We start from the raw sequence: 21,384 nt of genomic DNA on the forward strand, positions 1-21,384 counted from the left end.
AATAAAGCGTGCAAGGTACCAAGGCTGAACAAAAATTGTATGATAACATATTTATAGAGATAGATAACAACTTTTATAATTAAAATTAGAAACTAACATTTCTCTTAAAATTCTCGCGTGGTCAACTGGTTTCACGCCAATTAATTACCTATAGTCCCATAGAGCTATTTGTATTAATTACTCCACGTTATCCAAAGGCCGACTATTTTCTTTGAAGACCGCGCTAGCTAAGCGCTAAGCACCGTGACGTCAAAATTCAAAAACCCGTTATGTAGGATACTGCTAACATCGCTGGGCTCTGCTGAACGCGGCCCAGATTTCCACCATGATTATAATATCTAAGCCTAAAGTGTACTTAACTTTCGGCTCACTCTGAACCGTTAATGTCTCTGCATTACAGAAACGAAATCCAAACCCAAGCGTTAACTTTTTGGTTCACTAGGCCTATTGACAAATAAAAGTTCATTTGACCAACATAGTAGCGTTGCGCTTGTATTCACTCTAGAAAGGATTATGCTATAAACAGATGTAGTATAGCTTAAGTAATATATAAACATCCATTTTAAAAAATAATATTAAAAAAAATCTTTGGAATATCAAAATGAAACGGAGCTTTAAAGCTACAAAAGTACTAAATGCATCATAATTACGAAAAATATTTCCACATATTCACTTTATATTAAGGATAAAGGGAATATTATGGTTCTGTAGGATTCCTTTACACATCAAAACAAAACGAACTTCTAACGCAGCGCACTACTGTAACAACGGACGGACACACACAGACAAAAACATAGACTGCTTTTTAACTCTTTCCGTTTTAATTTTGAATTGAGAAACAAGATTATCTTAAATATTATAAAATGAATATAATTAATATTTAATAATTTCTTCGTTAGTTATTCGCCTTATTGAACGTTACATCGTTTTAAAAAAGAACAATTAAACATTCTTGAGAGACTTGACTAATATTGGCGTTTGAAATGAAGCATACGGCTTTGGTCCCATTGAACCGAATTCCCATTCGACAGAAGGGGGTTTTTTTGGGGGTCCCATTCGACCGAACGTAGCCAAAGGTGCGATTTTATTATAGTCCCATTGGACCGAAATTTTATTGAACTGGAAGAAGACATACTGTGTGGTTTTGCATTAAATATATTTTTAATTTCACAACTTATTATTGTTAAAATAAATGTGAGTTGAAAATGTATTACTGCACTTATTTTAACTACGTTTTAATTAAGGCGAACCTCACCTACCCTAGCCTAACCTAACCTAACCAAACGTAACCTAACCTAACCTAACTCAACCCAACCTTGTTTGGAGGTAAAAAGATTATTTATATGAGTATTAAAAGCCCGCCTCTTACCACGAACAATTTATAAGAAATAATTGAAATATTTTGGAAAAGATGTTAGATAATTAATTGGAGAATATTTTGGAAAAGGTGGCAGCTAAATAATAGGAGAATATTTTGGAAAAGGTGGCAGCTAATTAATAGGAAAATCTTTTGGAAAAGGTGGCAGCTAATTAATAGGAGAATATTTTAGAAAAGGTGGTAGCTAATTAAAAGGAGAATATTTTGGAAAATGTGGCAGCTAATTAGTAGGAGAATGTTTTGGAAAAGGTTGCAGCTAATTAATAGGAGAATATTTTGGAAAAGGTGGCAGCTAATTAATAGGAGAATGTTTTGGAAAAGGTGGTAGCTAATTAAAAGGAGAATATTTTAGAAAAGGTGGTAGCTAATTAAAAGGAGAATATTTTGGAAAATGTGGCAGCTAATTAATACGAGAATATTTTGAAAAAGGTGGCAGCTAATAAATAGGAAAATCTTTTGGAAAAGGTGGCAGCTAATTAATAGGAGAATGTTTTGGAAAAGGTGGTAGCTATTTAACGAGAGAATATTTTGGAAAAGGTGGTAGCTAATTAAAAGGAGCATATTTTGGAAAAGGTGTCAACGAATTATTGGAACCAAACCTAACCTAAGCTAACCTATGCTAACTTAACCTAACCTAACCTAACCTAACCTAACTTAACCTAACCTAACCTAACCCACCCGAAACCAAAATATTAAAATTTTTATTTAAAATTTAAAGACATTGATGGAACTACCATTAAGACTGTACTTCATTTTAAGCACAATTTGTTTATTAATTCTATAGATCTCTTGCCTTAAAAGGAATGAAAGTGAGCGTTTTAATTAGTATCACGAAACATTTACTTTTAATATTATTAACGTACGTCTCGGAGATTCGAACCAACAACCCATCGCTTCGCAGTCCAACATCGTATCCACTACACCACCGAATCGCTGACGGCCACAGTGTTTCAAGTTATATTCATGTATTTTTTAGGGGCATATTCGGACGATTGGGATTTCGGTCCATCGGGAATATAGCCATTGGGCTGGAAATCTAAAATCATTGCGGGATATTCGGTCGAATGGGATTTCGGTCCATTGGGAATTCGGTTGAAAGGAACGATACCAGCATACGCCGGTTGCTTCGCCTTATTCAAATAGGTAGTATATAAGGGTGTCGAACTACAGTTAATAGCAAGAACAACCGCAATTGCGAAAACCTATCTTGGACAACCCACCCTAGGGAGGCTAGACGTTTCTCGTAACCCTAGCTGATCGCCGCGAATGTCTTAAACCAAACGATGACGATGGAGTAGAAGCCAGGTGTGCAGACTGGTGTCCATGTGGGATGGACAAAAACAAAGACCAGAAGATGGTGGTGTAGAAGCCAGGTCTACAGACTGGTGTCCATGTGGGATGGACAATGACCAGAAGATGGTGGTGTTAGAAGCCAGTAAGTACAGACTGGTGTCCATGTGGGATGGACAATGACCAGAAGATGGTGGTGTTAGAAGCCAGTAAGTACAGACTGGTGTCCATGTGGGATGGACAATGACCAGAAGATGGTGGTGTTAGAAGCCAGTAAGTACAGACTGGTGTCCATGTGGGATGGACAATGACCAGAAGATGGTGGTGTTAGAAGCCAGTGTGTACAGACTGGTGTCCGTGTGGGATGGACAAAGACCAGAAGATGGTGGTGTGAGAACTCAAATAGAGTAGCCATTTCCGTGACTGTGAAAGCAGTTCGGAAATGGCGAACACGTTTGCTCCGATTTGGAAACTGCGAACGCGGTCACGTGGGTGTAACAACAGACACACACACAGACACATCCACACCCACACACCCACACACACACACGTCGAAATTAGAACCTCTCCGTGACATACGTCACTCGGAGAGGTAACAAACGGAAAATAAAGTCTTCGTTGCATTTGCGAATAAAAATGGTTAGTGAATTATTTACAAAGTTGAAATATTCGGCGAAAACTTTGATTCGAAATCATTGAGTTATTTGGTCCGGAATTATCGCGAAACCTTACACGGGAAGTTCGTTCACCAAGACACGACTCGACACAAAATAATAAAATGTTGAAAACTCATTTAAATATTTTTAAATCCGTAAATGGTTTAAATTGTTCGTGAATCTCGTCACTAATTCTTGAAATTGTTCAAAATAAATTAAGACTAATAAATTGAAAATGGCGTCAATTCGTCAAATTGTCGAATCCCGATCAGAGGAAATGAGTAACGGAAGTTGGTGACTCACTGGAAGGCAGTCCAGTGACGAGGAAGGTCAAAGGTCGTTTGTGGTCAAAGTGGAGAAGGGAACACTCTTTCGCGGACACCGTTTAGTCGGGGGAAGAACGTGGTGTCCAGTTGTCGGAACAGTGGTCGACAACAATTCCAGATGAAGGGAAAGTGAACGGAACCACGAGAAAGAACTGCCTTAAAGGGAGAATGAACTGTCCACTATAATCCAAAGAGATTTAATAATGGTGGTCTGTCCATTTTCCCCTTTAACAACCTTTACAGGTTGTGCTTGACCACCATGTCCTGAATCTCAAGCAGAGCCTGTCTCCTCAGTGGAAGGGGGTAGGTAGGTTTGGATTAAGGTAAATATTGGGTTTAGGTTAAGTATAAGGTTGGGTAAGGTGAGGGGTAAGGTTGGTGGGTTGAATGAGGTTTCCCCTTCCCCGAGGTCAGGCTTCCTGAGTTGGCATGCGGTCACTTTGCTTCTCTTAGTAAGGGGGTCAAAATGGTAAACGTAGTTCATTTCCGTGGTCCTTCACTCGCTGAAACTCTTAAAGTTCATTTCCCTTCATTTGCAATTGATATCTCGACTGTATCCGTTATCCGTCTGAACTTCTGACGCGTACGCGACGAACACTCGTGTCGTTTAATCCGTAATGATCCCCGCGTTCGCGTACACGTTCATCCTTCCCAACTTCTACGGAGTGACGATGAGATGACGTTGATCCTGAAAATAAAAAGCAATGTAACGTCTCTGTTACAATGAAACTTTTCAAGAATTTCAAAATTGTACCGACCTTACGTTAACTAGGATGAAACAAGAAGAGATTTGTCTTCTCAAAACAAGATCTTCAAAATTTAAGGCTACTGGATGTTGATGTTAGTTTCCTGGGACGTAGAAGGTGAAAAATGTAAGTGAAGTAAGACTAAGTTCTTAAGCGTAATTTTAAGAGTGGCTAAAAGCGCGCCTCTTTTTAGAGTAGAATGAAACTAAAATAGCTATAAATTTGAGAGTTGGCAATAAACAAGATAATAATTAGCAATAATTTGGGGTAGAAACATGTCCAATTTACTGATATTTTGGAAACGGTGGAAATTTATCAGCCGATAAAAACAGGCACATATTTAATCTCTCCTGTAATGTTCTTGCTAAGCCTATTTTGAAAATTTAAATTTATGCGGCAACCTCTTGCGTAATTATGACGTCAAAGGGAATAGAAAATAATGTCAGCGTATTTCAAATATCACAATAGATTAAAAGGGTGAACCCGAGTTTCAAAATATTTCTAAAATTTGCATCTCGTTTAAAGGCCAACTTCCATCAAAAAGAGTTCTAGCGAAGTGAAAACCGAGCAACCAGACTAACAATGGAGTAGCGACCGTGCCGATTTTCGAATCCCCATCGGGTCAAAAGATGGAAGGGTTCTATAGCTAACTGAAAGCCGTGCACTGTGGTTCTAGCGAACAGAAGATGAACAATAGAGAATTTCCTTTGGGGAAAAGCAAAAATTCGAGAGGAAATAAATTTAAATAAATCAAGTTATCGAGAACATTTTCAACTTTTGTTAGTCTCGATGCTCGCTTTTCAGTTCGCTAGAACCCTTTTCGCTGGAAGTAGGCCTTTAATTGTTAACCCATTTTAACGAAGCTTGTCTTATTTCAAAGAGAAAGAGACCCCCTACCTCTTTAAATTGGATATAGAAATTTAAGCGCATTATATGATAGCTTCGAGCCTTTTCAGTTTGTTTCGAGAAAAGCTTACCTTTTCAGTTATTGAGGGTTGACGGTCGTTCCTCCAGAGTTCGTTTCCAAGTTGACGGTCGTTCTCCAGAGTTCGTTTCCAAGTTGACGGTCGTTCCTCCAGAGTTGTCTCCCAGGTTTATGTTTCTTTGTTCTATCGGGGTGTTGTTTATGGTTGTCGGCCCGAAGATGTTGATGGTCCCTTGATTCACTAGGTTGAACTGTTGCCCTTGACTCGCCGGCGCAGAACTGTTATTGAGTCTCATCCTCATTTTGGCATTGCGTAGGTTCATCTTGGATAGGGTCTCCGTCAATTGGGCCAGTTCCCTTTCCCGGGCCTCAATCTCGTCAATGTCACTTCTCGAAGGGCCGGCGCTGTTTATGTCCGGCGTCTCACTCGATCCACTTAATTCCGATCTTTCTCGCTTCAGTTCTTCAATTTCACTCTCTAATTCCTCTTTTTCAATCCTGAGCGACGAGACTTGACTTTCCAATCTTTCCTTGTCTTCGTTCAAGACGGATACATCCGCGGGTAGATTTGAACTCTCTTCAGTCTGAACGGATCTCGATCCCGCCGCCTCGCTCTTCGCTCCTTCGTTCGAAATTTCTCTTTCTTCTGCCTTCCTTTTTTCGTGTTCATCAAACAATTTTTCAATTTGTTTTTTAACGGAATCTTTCGCGTAGGACAAAGCGGTGCGACCAACATTGTTAGTCAAGTGGATGTCGGCGCCGTTTTCCAGCAACAATCCGACGACTTCCAAGTGGCCCTTATAGGAAGCGATTGACAAGGGTGTGACGCCATCGTTTCGAGCCCCATTGACTTGCGCCCCATTTTCGATCAAGAGACGTACGACGTCCAAGTGACCATTCTGGGAAGCGACGATTAAGGGTGTGGCGCCATATTTCTGTACCTTATTAACTTGCACCCCATTTTGGATGAAGAGACGTACGACGTCCAAATGACCATTCTGGGAAGCGATTAACAAGGGTGTGGCGCCATTATTATTGGCCTGATTGACATGCGCCCCATTTTGGATCAAATGAGTGACGACGTCCAAATGACCATTCTGGGAAGCGATGTACAAGGGTGTGGTGCCATCTCTCAGTGCCTGACTGACTCGCGCCCCATTTTGGATCAAGTGGGTGACGACGTCCAAGTGACCATTCTGGGAAGCGATGAACAAGGGTGTCCAGCCATCTTTCAGTGCCTGATTGACTTGCGCCCCATCTTGGATCAAGTGGGTGACTACATTCAAGTGACCATTATGGGAAGCGTTGTACAAGGGTGTTCTGCCTATATTGTCGATCGCCTCAATTTGAGCCCCTTTTTCAAGAAGTAGTTTGACGATTTCTACATGTCCATTTTCGGAAGCGACGTGTAACGCCGTGCCACCATTTTCCTCCTCCCGCTTGTCTGGGTCTTCCCCTCTCGCCAATAATGTCTTCACTCTTTTTACGTCACCATCCCGCGAAGCTTCGTGTAAGTTCGGTGAATTCCGTTTTCTTCTGAACCACTCCATCAGTTTTCAAGGGTTTTATTCCTAAGAAAGTGGACCTTGATTTTAAGGGCTGATTGGTGACAGCGTAATTCGGGACATTGTTCCTCCCAACACATTCCCGTATTTACACGGGAAATTACACTAATAGGTAGTGACGTCAGGGACAGGAAAGTAATAGTGTTCTGGAGCTCCATCTTGTTTCTCGTTGTAGGTTGACGCTCTTATAATTTCAGCGCGTTCGCATTTTGAGTCTAAAACATTTAAGACACGCCTTCAAAACCAAACATTGAAGAGCTCTAGTATATTTCATCTAAAATTGATCAATTGATAGCTATGGAGTTTTAAACTGCACTCACTTGGATTGAAATGGTCCATCAGGGTGGGGACTTTCACCTGCACGTTGAAAATGTCGCCAGTTTGGCCTCGAATTCTTGTTTTACCAACTCGAGAAAAGGTCGTCCGCTGTAAGACAGATGAATCTGTGATTTGGAACCTTCAACATCCGCAATTACTCGATTCGACGTAGTTTGTCCGAACTGAAATTGTCTCGGTCGTGAAATTACCTGGAAAATGTCTTTGACGCAGCTTAGAGAGGCCGAAGACTCCGTTGTTTCATGGTGCGCGTATTAGAGATGACCATGGGTCATTGAAATCCCTGGAATATACATTGAGTTTTTTAATTGACCGCCAAAAACTGCCTCGAAATTAAAAATATTTTAGCCAGGGAAGGCAATTTGATTTCAGTGGAAAACAAAACTTGACAACAGTTCTTGGGTTAACGCGAATTGCAAAATTGCACGATAAATTTGTGTTTAAAAGATAATTGTTCAAATGAAGAGTTGACTTGTTTGTAACTCAATAACATTCTTAGGAAATATCCCTATTGACATTGAAAACTAGCTTTTGACATAAAGAATAATTAGGGAAAATAAATTTATGGAAAAATTTGGGGAATTTAGTGGTGACCCTGAACAAGTTTTTTTCCCGAACTGAACCTGTCCTTAATCAAGTTCTACCTTTTGAATTTCGTTATCGTCGATTGAGATCTAAGATAAGAAATTATTTGAAAATGAACTTTAGCATTTCGATGTCAGTCTCTCGTTTTTTTGCACTTTGAATGAGTTTGGGCACCTTCCCCAGAAGGAATGACCACCTGCAATTTGAAACAGATTAAAATGGGCGCAATTAATAAAATGTAAAACCATAATTCAAGAAAGAGCGTTAAAAATTTGATGAAGTTACCTCGAAAGACTTTGTTTCTTTTTTTAGATTCGAGGGGCTTTTCACTCCGCCGTTCCGTGGAGCGAACCACCGTATCTAAGATCGTGCCTTCATTCGCTGCTCTTCGACGTTCCCGAATGACGAGTTCCATCTCCATCAATCAACTCCCAAATCCTGCATATTTCCAAATTAACCACTTTAGTCAAGGAATCAGAACCAATAGTCGTGGTCCATATTGAAGTAACACAGCCCCAATGGCGGTCGCTCAAACCTGGCGCCATTTTTGGAGTTGCAATGCTGCCAGACACTTTCCCTAGCATTTTTGGAGTACTGATTGTCGTCGGATACTATTCATTCCGTTTTTAGACACTGAACATAAGTAAGGCTAATTTTTATTTATGGCAAACTTTAATTGGCTTAATTTCAATACTATTTAATTAAAAGCTGGAAACTTTAATTTCTAAACGTGGATGAAAGTATAGTAAAAATTTAAAGAATTTTTTAATTGTTTCTGAGTCTAGTTCTCTCAATTATGAAGCGGACGATAATCAGTTTCCAGAACCACGTCCCACCCTCTCACGGGCGTGGTCGAGTTAGCCATGTTAAAAGAAAATCCCTCACTCCATAAATGGCGGCCAATTTATATTTTCCCGCGGAATTCATGTGATCTCAGCGGCGCTCAAGTGGACCAATACTATTTAATACTCGAATGTAACCTGGGATAGAGAAGTGAGTGCTTCGTAAGTATGAGACTAGCTATCCTTTGTGACGTAGCATGATTACACGTATTTCTGCGTCGTCATAATTACAGTTCAACTTTCCAATTTCGTTTCAAAAAGCCGGAAATAGTCTCAATTGATTTGCATAATATCAGAAGTAAGATGAGACTTGAAGTAAAGAGCTCTAGCATTGGTAATAGATCCTGGCACGAGTAAACAAATTTAAGCAGATTTTCTGCCGCTTCAATTTTGCCTACATTATGGAGAGAGAAGAATTGGTCGAGTTCCAAAAACAAATTTCCTACCCCGTTCCCCTCAAGCTAAAGCCGGGGTGTACACAGAAGGACGCGGATACTTGAATCTAGTTCGGCCGTCTAACACCGCCAGAGAGCGTCTCACGTTTTGGAGAGGGAAAATTCAGAAATCGCTACCAGAGGGCCAACCGTTCGTGCGTCATCAAGAATATTCACTTTCGCCAAGCGAAGAATTTGGTTAGCTTGGTACTTCTTATCTACTTATCTTACTTCTGATAATATTATAAGTGTTTGGCCCAAAGTAGTCCCTTATTGACCTCGAAATAATTATTGGCTGACTGTCTCTAGGACTTTATAGGGCGAGTCTGATTTCAAATGCACTTTTCAAGTAAAATTTAAAAGCAAGTGACTTAGGGTCTCTTTCTCTTTAAAATAAGGCAAGTTTCGTTAAAATCGGTTATCATTTCACCGAGATTCGAATTTTTTGAAATTATCTAAAACTGGGGTTCACCCACTAATCAATTTCGTATTTCAATTCCTCGTCAAAATGACGTAATAGGTTGGTTTACGACCGAGAGTTCGCCCCTCGCGCGCTTCGATTCAAGGTTTCAAACTAGGCTTAGATTAGACTTAAACCTAAGGATTAATTCTCGTAAACGTTTCATTTATCCAAGGCATCATATACTAAGTAATAAACGTATTTAAATTGTTACGATTTAATTAAGCAGTTTTATTTTTGACACATTAAAAACCTATAGCCCCTTTCAGCACAATTTACAAAACTCATTTCAGCAAGGTTTGCTATTAAAACCTTTTTATTTTCTTTTTGATTACATTTTCAACCGTGAAACTTGCGCTGCTTCCCATTGGCCCGAATATAGACAAAATGTGAGGCTTATGATCATAAAATGTTCGATGCTATTTAACGATGGATTTATTTTTAATGCAGTTTTAAAAACTGGATTAGAAAATGCATCTTTTACTTTCATTATTTAAGTAAAAAAACACACTTGTTTCAATGTTTTCGCCGATCAATACACGTTTCTATATCGATGGTGATATTGCAATGGTCCTATCACAAGTTTAATAAATAGCAAGCCTCTATTGCAGAATAGCCTTACCTATCAAAACCCTACTCAAACCAAAGCTAAGCCAGGGTTCGTACACGACCTGGAAATCCTGGAAAAGTCAGGGAAATTGAAAATGGGCCTAAAAGGTCGGGGAAATTGAAAATGGGCCTTAAAGGTCAGGGAAATTGAAAATGGGCCTTAAAGGTCAGGGAAATTGAAAATGGGCCTAATGGTCTGGGAAAAATATATTGGAGGGAAATTTAGAGTCCGAATAAGGGTGACCAGAAAAAGAATTGTCTGAGATTTGAGCAGAGCCCCAAATTCGTGGAGCTCACTCCGGTTATTTATATTTCCGTAGACGAAGTTAAACTGAAACGATATAGTTGGCCAATTTTTATAACAATAACAAGTCGTTCAAAAATGATTCGAGTAAATTTTGATTGGTTTTTATATATTTACGCCATGTACGTTATTACAAATGGTCAGGGAAATTTGAGGAATTTAGTCAGGGAAAACCTGGAAAAGTCAGGAAATTTCTGGAAAAGTCAGGGAATTTCATTCCAAAAATTTTGTACGAACCCTGTAACCCTAAATCTTTGCAAAAATGGGTTATGGTGATAAAGGGTGAACTAAAATTGTGTTAAAAAAATGGGCCATAAAAATTGAGTGGAACTGAGTTATGATTGTCTAAAATTGTGCGGAAATAGGTACCTTCGTGAAATTCTATAAATTTCCTAAATTATCCTATAAAACCTCTTTATTATTTGATCTGAAGTTCCACAAAACAAATATCCTATTTTTCACGTATAAAAGGAATTTTCAATTATTCTTTTGATTCCCCGCGACTCGCGCAATTTAATTAAGAAATCGTAACTGCATCACTTACCATTTCGATGTCTCTGACTTGTTGGACATGGTTCCTAATCGCACATCGATAGGCACCTTTCTGACGCTCGCCTCTCCCCCAGTAACACTTTACAAAAGTTGAAATTGCGACACACCATTGTAATCCAACGAAACCAAGGTGACTCCTCTTATCTCCTTCAACCGTTCAATATATCACGTGATCTTTGTTAGATTAAGTCACCACTTCTATCGTGAATCAGCATAATTTGCCCTGAATTGAACCTATCTTTCCCTCTACCTTGATAAGTTCTTCTATCGGAGATTAGAGAAGCGCCTGACTCCGTTGTTTTTCCTGGCAAGTTTTTATCATCGTTTTGAAACCTCCCTTCGAAGCGATGGCGTCAGCCTCACAACAGGTTTCTATTGTCAGTGTTATCATTCGTTATCCTTCACCTTTCCAAAATGGGGAGTGTCATTATTCCCAAGAATTAACCAGATACGAAAAATATTTGAGTTTAATTCCGCTTATCAATTTTGAAGATAAGACAGGTAGTTATCGAAAACAACAACACCACTTGAAAGACGCGTACCTTTTACATTAGCTTAGCCTAGAGTCCCCCCTCTATTTGGCACGTTTAAATTAATGACAATTAAAGTTAACGCTTCCCCATCCCAAAATAAGGATTCATTTCCTTCCAAGGAACAAAGGATGATAAGTTTGGAAAACAGAAAATAAATAATCATGAGCTTCGTTTGCCAGGGTTCATACAAATCCTGGAAAACAGGAACTTCGGAGAAGGTGGTGGGCGTGTCGCAGCCCATGGGACTCGACGCGTAACTGTCCCACAAGTAACAGTATTTCTCGATCGCCAAATGAATGAAACCACCTGTAAAACAATCGAAACAAATTGGTCAGCAACTTTGGTATTACGTTGTAAACCCAGCGTTGTCCAGTGGTCCGATATACAGCTCCTACGTAATTCAATATTTTCGGAGCTATTTACCAATAATTTCATGGGCTGTTATTGCTCGGGGGATAGGGTCTTGAAGCCACCTGGACTTGGGTACGAACCCCGTTCTAGTACAATACTAGAGGACAAAGCAGGAGAGGGAATATATTGAAAGATACTTGAATACTATCACCAAGAGAATATAGAAGAGAGTATAATCATGGATAAAGAATAAGCGTGAGCGTGAAATATGCTTTCACGCTAAAGGATAGTCAACTCCCTATCTCGAACGACAGCTTATTCTGTATATACTCTGTATATACTCTGTTACAACATCGCATGTCAGCACGCGCAAAGCTAGGTCTCTATCTAACCTAGCTTTGTACGTGCTGACAAGAGACAAAGAAACTTCAGGATCCTCAGGATTTAAAATATCCCAGCTCGAGTGCACGGAACTCTGGGCCTTAGTTTGAAATAAGTGTGAAATTTGTTACAGCCTACTACACCTATTTGAAACTATGGCCTAGAGGTCCGTGCATTTTAAAATATCGGGAAAATATGCAAAATATCCCATATGACGATATTTTCATTTCGTTCTTACGATTTTATTAATAATCGTGTTAAACCTAATATTACAAATAATTTCACATGAAATCCATCAACGTCCCATATTTGTAGACATACTCAAACTTTCTCATATAATAGTTGTTGTGCTAACGTAACAAAGTAAATAATCGACGTATCCCTCCGCGTATGAGATGAATGTCATTCATTGTTCGATCTACTTCCCCCCTGCACACGTGAAATAATTACGTACGTTAACCAAATCCGTCATTTCTTGTTCAAAGTAAATATCGATTTTTTTAATCGATCTTAGGTTTATCTGTCACGTTTTTAAACATTTGTACATTTACTCCCACCATGGTCAACAAATTAAATTTATATGATTCAGCTACAGTATCCAATCAATATATCAGAAACAAATTTACTTCCTATTGGCATAACAGCCTTAACAACTTAAAGGAAAAAAGCGGGTAAAGGGAAAATATTACAAAATATAGCTGATCTTTTATTGCAACATGATAATTAGCATTTTTTTTAGTCTTAAAATTAATCAAGGACTACTGCGCCATCCGCCATTGGTTTAGTGCAGGCGTCTGCTAAATCGAACCTACCTAACCCCTACGGATTTGGTTGAATTGTCACAGGCTGAGAGAGGTAAGGGCCCGGGTAAGAGATTCGAATTAGCAGACGCCATTAAAGCAATGTCTTGGATTTTTTAAGACAAATTAAATGCTATTTATCATTTGTGATATGAGATGATTTCTTTTTATATATTTAATTCCTTTTATATTTAGAAAAAAGCCATTCTTTTAAGGAGTAATCAGTAATGATAGCCTTACTTTTCCTTTAAACGTTTTGTCAGTCTGTTTAAAGGGAGGGTGAAGAGGAAAATCAATTAATTTCTGGTCGATTCTTCTACTAATTATAAGATCATTCTGTATAGTGAAACATCTCCGAGTGATTTTAAAATTGAAATTAGGTTCAGATTTTGTGGATAATTTTAAATAAGGACCTCTGACCAATCGCGTAGCGCACTGCCTTTTTGTTATCAAAATTCTCATGGCACGCAGACTCCGTGTCGAATGAAGTTTGTCACGTCGAGATTTGATATAATTTGCGCGCGACGTGATAATGGTGGCGCGAGACATGGAACGTGCCACGAGAATTTTGTTTATAAAAAGGCAAGGTGTTACGCGATTGATCGGAGGTCCTTATTTAAACGTATTCTTAAAATCTGAACTTGAATTTTAAAATCATTCGGAGCTGGTATTTCCAGAATGTTTCACTATGCAGAATGGTCTTATAATTAGAATAAGAATCGATAAAAATCAGTTGATTTTTTACTTCATCCTCCCTTTAACGTGTTTAAAATTTCAATAGAGTTTCCTCATCGTTATAAGATATCAGATATTGAAGCGAGAGATTATGGAGATTATAAAGTTAGGTCTTTCAAGGTAATTGGACTTTTGCGCCGAAATGTTAATTTTGTTGTTATAAGTTAATATTATCGAAGCATCAATTGGTGAATCTAATTTTTCTATCGAAGCATTATATTAAATAATATTCCCATTAAAAAGTAAACGTATATTCTTACCTTGAGCGGTGTTAAGCGCAAGTAAGCGAGGACTAGAATGACTCTAGTCCTGGAGTCCATCGTATCTTGTTAAAAACAAACTTAAGTGAACGCCGAACGAACCTTTTCCCAACTTTGTATATATAATCTGAACCCGAAACGCTAAATTCTACGGAGTGGCATTAACAAGCTAGAGTTGCGTTTAAAGGAAAGTGCGACACAATCGTAAGTAACGTACTAACCATAAGTGCCATCCATTTCCGTCACGCTATATTTCTTAGAGGTTTTGTTTGTGTCCTGTGCTCCAAAAATGTGGGATTTTTAGTTGATAATATTCTGTGGCAAATCAAGATATGGAAACTGCAGTATTTTACTGCTGACCCCCTCAAATTTTAATTTAGAAACTGAACAGAGAATGCTAATTAGATAGCACTCTAATCAGAACTTGTTTAGAATGACCGTGGGGGCATAAATTCCTTACAAGCATAAGTTCATAAGAAATGTTGGCCATAAGTTTGTCACTGGTAACTTAGAAACTGGAGCTTATAATTTTGAAGTGAGTGAGGTAGATCACAGATTCTGGGTAAAGCGACACACGCCTGGTGGTGAGGCGCTGCTGTTAAAGGGGGCTTAGTAATGCGGACTAAATAGGACCTAGATGGAAGTCCTAGCTGCAAAATAAATTAACCACCGTCGTTCTCCCTTGAACTAGTTATCTTGAGCTGTAATCAACTCTCAGTAGCATTACTAAGTATTTGTAGTATCATTCTTATGGAACATATAAGCTTATGGTACAAGTAATACATTTTCACTCAAAATCTCTAACAGAACTCTTGGTAATACGATTCTACCACACTGTTTTTGTATATAGAGGTATCTCAGAAGACTTAGTGTGACGTCACCCATGCTATTTGCCCATAGAAGCAAAGCGGTACCAAACATGGCCTCCGCCCACTGCAAAATTAAGCCCGGACGTTTTACTTAGGCACTGACGTCACAACTGAGATAGTTCTATATTATTGTACGTATTAGTCTCCTTATTTAATTTTATTGGCTGTGCCCCTGACCCATCCCGGGTTCTCATTGCTTCTAAAAACTGAGCCTGCTTTTCATTGGCATACAAATTAAAATTATTTATAAGATTGGGTGGGTAGTTAAAGATAGTGTTAGTGTTAGTATAATATTTATATTTAATTTTGAGTTTATTTCATACTTTTATTTGCTACGTTATTTGTGAGTGATATTATCTTTTTATCGCTCGATGCTCTCGAGAGGAAATCGGGGATCGAATAATCTTTCTCTCTCGTCGTCGTTCGAGTGGGTGCCATCAATTGAAAACACTTCAAGGAACCTCCTTATTTTTAAAGAGAAATTAGGAATCACCGATTTAGAATATTCGTAAGAAAACCCCAACGCCATTTTGGTTCGGTACAAACCTTCTTAAGGCTCTTTCAGACGATCCAACTTTTTGACTCATCTCGATGGTTCAAAAAGTTGAAAAGTATATGTACCAAGAGTTTATAGTATAGGTTCCATAAGTTTAAAGAATATGTTTCACGAGTTTTTAAAATATGTTCCATAAGTTTATAGTATATATACCATGAATTTAAAGTATAGGCTCCATGAGTTTATTGTATAGGTTCCATAACTTTATGGTATAGCTTCCATGAGTTTATAGAATAGGTTCCATGAGTTTATCGTGTAGGTCCCATGAGTTTATAGAATAGGTTCCATGAGTTTATAGTATAGGTTTCATGAGTTTATAGAATAGGTTCCATGAGTTTACAGAATAAGTTCCATGAGTTTATAGTATAGGTTCCATGGGTTTATAGAATAGGTACCGTGAGTTTACAGTATAGGTTCCGTGAGTTTATAGTATATGTACCATGAGTTTTTAGTATAGATTCAATGAGTTTTTAATATAGGTTTTATGAGTTTATAGTATATGTTCCATGAGTTTAAAGAATAGGTACCATGAGTTTACAGTATATGTTCCATGAGTTTAGAGTATATGTACCATGAGTTTATATTATATGTTCCTTGAGTTTATAGTATAGGTTCCATGAGTTTATAGTATATGTTCCATGAGTTTATAGTATAGTTTCCTTGAGTTTATAGAATAGGTTCCATGAGTTTATAGAATAGGTTCCATGAGTTTATAGAATAGGTTCCATGAGTTTATAGTATATGTTCCATGAGTTTATAGTATAGTTTCCTTGAGTTTATAGAATAGGTTCCATGAGTTTATAGAATAGGTTCCATGAGTTTATAGAATAGGTTCCATGAGTTTATAGAATAGGTTCCGTGAGTTTATGGTATAGGTTCCGTGAGTTTATGGTATAGATTCCGTGAGTTTATAGAATAGATTCCGTGAGTTTATAGTATAGGTTCCGTGAGTTTATAGTATAGGTTCCGTGAGTTTATAGTATAGGTTCCGTGAGATAATAGTATAGGTTCCCTAAATTACCGGTAATTTACTAAATACCGTCCGTAAATTACCGGTTATTTATAAAATACCATCCGTAAATTACCGGTAATTTACCAAATACCGTCCGTAAATTACCGGTAATATACAAAATACCGTCCGTAAATTACCGGTAATATACCAAATACCGTCCGTAAATTGCATTTAATTTATAGAATATGTTCCATGAGTTCATAGAATAGGTTCCGTGAGTTTTTAGTATAGGTTCCGTGATTTTATAGTATAGGTTCCGTGAGATTATAGTATAGGTTCCGTGAGTTTGGTAAATTACCGGTAATTTACCAAATACCGTCCGTAAATTATCGGTAATTTACCAAATACCGTCCGTAAATTATTCTGTGTAAGAAAAAAATACTGATTAATAATGAGCTCTCTGTCCAAACTGTTTTTACATAGGAAGCTAAAATTTTGCAAGGACTTATTAAAGGGATGTTAATTGTGTTTTGTAGGGGCTTATCAAGAACAATATTTTAAAGTAATAGTGTTACAGTTTTCTTGAGTAGCGATTGGGCAATGTCACGTGACACTGCGAATAGATTCAACGGAAATACGAATGCCCATTCCCAATAAACTGATAACGCTACGTAAATTCACGCATGCCCAGTAGAGCTCTATTTGATGGAAGATAAACTTGATATAGGCCTCGTCCCTACATAACGGATTGTACATCCCTTTAAGAAATCCAAGGTCATCATGAAAATGGCACTCAGAATTGTAAAAACATCTTCCAAAACTGAATAACGTCCGTAACTTTCAACTTATCTAATATTTAGAATACTCTTTCGCTACATCCTATAGAAGGTCATCATGGCTTTTTGGGGTTAATATGCCGCCTTTTTTTTAAAATGGTTGCCCGAAAAATTTATTTTCATGACGGGCTAAAGTAGTCTTTATGAAGAGAGAGTGAAAAGACCCAAGGATTTCGGTAACATTTTACTAATACTAGATGTTTGGACGAAAGTTTATGATATGTGGAAGCCCATAAGTCCACAATGTAAGTCTAACCCAAAGTAGATAGGGGAACGAAAAGCACTTGGAAGACCCCTCGCGCCATCAAAACCTAGAAACGCCCTTGTTCTCTCTCTCAGTTCCTACCCCCTCGCGTAGGAGGGGCATTGCACATTGCCAGTGCCTATTTGCAACGGCAAAATAGATCTTTAAACAGTTTTAAAAAGATTGCATACGGATATACGGTGAAGCAACATCTGTGAGTGCTTCTGGGCGACAAAGTTTGAGGGAATAAGGGACTTGTCGGCAATCCTCCTCTACAGGTGCCGACTACCGCGTGTCCGCAGGCGGTGACTTACCCCAATTCCGCCATCCGTCACCGCCTCATTTTCTTCCCTGTTTCATCACATACGGCCTAGCAAGGTAATGGATCCATGAATGAACTGTTATCCGATATGATTTGATAGTATGATCTTCTTAAGTCAAAACATGAAGAATATAGTGGTGGTTATTCTGCATTTTTTGCCTGAACTAGGTGGATTAGTCAACTAAAGTGGGCCAGATCCTGTAATTATATGTGACATTGGGAAATACAAAAATTAAAGGATAAAAATCAACACCCCGAATTTTGAAACGATGTAACACTTGGTCGATTTGAATTCTCGTTTAGAGCAGACAATTGTTTCAAGTTTTCACCAGCTACTGTCTCGGGGCGGCGCTGCCGTCGCTATGAACTACGTCTAAAAAAATTGATAAGAGGATGAGGTGTTTTCTCAAACGTCATTGGCTAACTCGCGTTGGGGTAAGGGAGAGGAGGGAGAGCTTTTAAACTTTATTGGACGAAACCCTCGGTCAAAGGTGGGGGATAATCCTCAAGCTTTACTTCCCCCCTATCTACTTTTGGTTTAACTCTATCCACACACCGCTGTCTTCTTTGGAGTCCATTTATAGTAGTTTCACAATATAATTTCACCGGTTTTTTAAACTCTCCGAGTGACGATGACGTTATGAACTGGTCGTCTGTAGTTAGATTAGGTAAGGTTAGGACGTTATTCCATTTTGGAAGATGTTCTATTATTAGTCGAAATTTATTATTAAATGGTTATCTGACTATTTCATTCTCTCTTCAATCAGCACAAAAACGTGCGTGATTCGGTGGGCTACCATTCGGGGGAAAATAGCAACAGCCGCGCGGCCAAGGCTATTTGCCCGCTAAAATTGGAGCTTCGTTGTTTTCAGGGGAAAATAGCAGGAAGCCGCATCCAGGCTATTTAGCCCCGAAAATAGGGGTTCAGATTTTCGGGGATAAATAGTGTTGGTCGCGCGGCGGTTGCTATTTACCCCCGTAAATATAGGAGCCCCGATTTTCTGGGGTAAATAGCCTTGGAGGCGCGGGGTGTGCTATTCCTCGCAAAAATCGGGGTTTTGAATAATCGGGGCCAAATAGCACACCCCGCGCGACCAAGTCTATTTACCCCCGAAACTCGGGGCTAAATTGTGTCCCAAGCAGTTCTGAACTATTTAGCCCCGATTTTCGAGGGTAAATAGCACTACACTATTTGCCCCCTATTTTCTGAACAAAGTAGCAACAGCCTGTTGCGCCGAAAGCATTTTTTTGATTATTTCTCTGATTAATTAATTTTCAATTTTAATTGGATTGAAATATCGGGCGTCCTTTAGACGGTAATTAAATTTGTTGTCTCTAAAATCTTTTCAGGATTTGGAAAATGATTGAAGGTTAATTAATTAAATTCCGAAAAATGTTACGGGTATTGTACTTCAAAGGTCATAAGGTAGGTTACTGAACTCTTAGGGCATGGATCAATTGGAAAGTTATTGAAATTTTAGCGACAATTGGTTTTTTATCCACATCGTATGATGCACAACTACGATGTGGGTATTAGTTTGACCTGCCCTGTTGTTGGCGTCGTCGTGATAGAGTACCGCCTTTGGCAGTATAATGTATTTCGTTCGTCATTGAAGGGAGAGTTAATGGGAAAGGATTATGGTGAGGTGATATTTTTCGTTAGTCTACTTCAAAAGGATGGGGATTATAATAGTATGATTAAGCATTGCATTTAATTGTTCTGGTAAGGTTAAGCATTGTGAATTCTGTTTTACTTTTGCTAGATATTTTTCATTATCAGCGTTAGATTTAAAGGCGTGAAATCCCATCCCATCCCATTCCACCACCCTAAAATGACAGATTAATTTTAAGGAACGTCAATTTTCGAAAACCATATATCTCGAACGATAGAAGAAGCAAGGACTAACGTAGAACGGCTGGACAATGACCTGGATGCGGACACACTTGCGCAATTCGCTGAAAGGTTCAGGAAGACAAGGAACTAAACTGAATTAGAATACCAAGAACCTTTGCAAGTCTTATACAACCGTCAGACACAGGGCCTTCATAAATACAACGTGGCCACGTGGGGATATTTTGGCGCGAAATCGTCATATCCCGTAAGGGAATTTCAATATAACGAACTTTACCGTATTACCAGCCGATTTAAAGGGAATCGTTGAAAATTTGTTGAATTGGGATAAGTGCTTTTTTTCTATAATAAACTATCTCGTTATACAACGTATCTTTTACTTAATCCACGCCATTCTAATCTTAATTTTTCCTTTATTTTATCTTTTATGACGTCTTATTACCGCTACATACTTAACCATCCTTATTTCTGTACAACGGAGTAGCATCAACCATCCATTGTACTACATTTAAATAGTAAATAAATAATATTAATACTATATTTATTGCAATATTTTTATTATTATTATAAGAAACATAACAACAATAAGTGTAACACTCAAGTCTGCGTTTGTTTGCTTTTCTTCGGAATTGATAACAACTTGAGTCATAATACCCGAAGGGAATAAGCCGAAGGGACACGCTTTATATCTCCATAATGCTTTACACATACAGTCTTACTAACCTCAAATCAACTACACTTCACTGATTGTCTATCTAACTTCTGTCTTAGCTGTGACGTCAGATAAGAAGGTGACGTCTCGGTTGACGTATAAAAAGTAGTTTTGTTTACAACTTTACATTGAAGGAAATAAAAATGGCCGAATTTCATGTTGATAAACGAAATCAAGCTGTGCAATTAATATAGATGCACGTTAATTGAGAACATACCAAAATCCGATAATTTGAAGGTAATTAATAAATGAAAACTAATTATTCTGAATTAATATTAAAAAATAAAAATTAGTTTCAATAAAATACATACTTGTTGAGGTTATAATTACACAAGAACGAAACATCGACAGCCCTAAGCATTTGGAGAATGAAAATCTAGCAGACAAATATGCCGCCTGATACCGCGGAGAACTTAAAGAACTATATTTGCTGTAAATTGGTTAAAAGATGTGTACTTGCGCAAAGTTTTCGCGGTTTTCTTGATGTTGGACGGACTCTCGTTACCTTAGCAGGCTCTAATGCATCCCTTCTCTCTTATTCCCTTCTGATAATACTTCTTCAAATCTCAAAGACAATTCTTTTATTTTGCCTTAGTAACAAGAAATTCCTTTTTGAAACTCTTTTTTAATTGGATTAGGCCGTTGCTATCTCACTATGATAAAACCAAGAAGGGATATCTAGCTTACTAGGGAGAAGGTATAAGATGCCTAAGTATTCGATCGCCATAGTCCCAGTCCCCCTTTCAAACTACTAGTGGGGACGTAAAAGGAGGCCCCGGGCTATTTCGCCCTCCTCGGTCGTCAGTAATTTTCGTCATTCGCGTCGCGCTAACGTGAGTTTTCAAGAACCAATGAGATACTGGCTGTAATTTAGAGGCAGTTTTTAACTCCGGACCTACGTTTGGACAGGAGATAAAGCTAGAAATGTGGCGAATTTATACCTTCTCCCTTGTAAACTAGATATCCCTTCTTG

At 38.4% G+C, this 21,384-nt stretch overlaps 1 protein-coding gene and 2 long non-coding RNA genes across 6 annotated transcripts in view; 1 reads left to right on the forward strand and 2 right to left on the reverse strand.

The window, feature by feature from the left end:
- Nucleotides 1-1,650: 1,650 nt before the first annotated feature.
- Nucleotides 1,651-21,384, reverse strand: part of LOC149663569 (uncharacterized) — a 588,523-nt gene continuing 568,789 nt past the window's right edge. Inside the window, exon 3 of the long non-coding RNA XR_016368343.1 lies at nucleotides 1,651-1,982. This is a non-coding gene — a long non-coding RNA (uncharacterized LOC149663569). The remainder of the gene's footprint in view (nucleotides 1,983-21,384) is intronic.
- On the reverse strand, nucleotides 1,970-14,229 carry LOC149663570 (uncharacterized). 4 transcript variants are annotated; one of them, XM_089841902.1, is made up of 9 exons: nucleotides 14,069-14,229; nucleotides 11,001-11,847; nucleotides 8,093-8,245; nucleotides 7,867-8,003; nucleotides 7,414-7,505; nucleotides 7,207-7,312; nucleotides 5,374-7,101; nucleotides 4,409-4,499; nucleotides 1,970-4,338 (listed from the first exon to the last, which is right to left on the reverse strand). In XM_089841902.1, the coding sequence occupies exon 7, from the start codon at nucleotides 6,869-6,871 to the stop codon at nucleotides 5,378-5,380; it is 1,494 nt and encodes a 497-aa protein (XP_089698028.1). In that variant the 5' UTR covers nucleotides 6,872-7,101; nucleotides 7,207-7,312; nucleotides 7,414-7,505; nucleotides 7,867-8,003; nucleotides 8,093-8,245; nucleotides 11,001-11,847; nucleotides 14,069-14,229; the 3' UTR covers nucleotides 1,970-4,338; nucleotides 4,409-4,499; nucleotides 5,374-5,377. The 4 variants fall into 4 exon arrangements, with proteins under 4 accessions (XP_089698028.1, XP_089698029.1, XP_089698030.1 ...); XM_089841903.1 differs by lacking the exons at nucleotides 11,001-11,847; nucleotides 14,069-14,229 and adding an exon at nucleotides 8,693-8,945; XM_089841904.1 differs by lacking the exons at nucleotides 11,001-11,847; nucleotides 14,069-14,229 and having other exon boundaries at nucleotides 4,414-4,499; nucleotides 8,093-8,944.
- LOC149663571 (uncharacterized) lies at nucleotides 14,140-20,067 on the forward strand. Its single transcript, XR_016368342.1, has 2 exons — nucleotides 14,140-14,272; nucleotides 19,741-20,067. It is a non-coding gene; the product is annotated as an uncharacterized LOC149663571 (long non-coding RNA).

The sequence above is a fragment of the Phalangium opilio genome, unplaced genomic scaffold, assembly GCF_054372755.1.
Source record: "Phalangium opilio isolate 3A_F unplaced genomic scaffold, DU_Popi_V2 ptg000061l_1, whole genome shotgun sequence".
NCBI classification, from domain to species: domain Eukaryota; kingdom Metazoa; phylum Arthropoda; class Arachnida; order Opiliones; family Phalangiidae; genus Phalangium; species Phalangium opilio.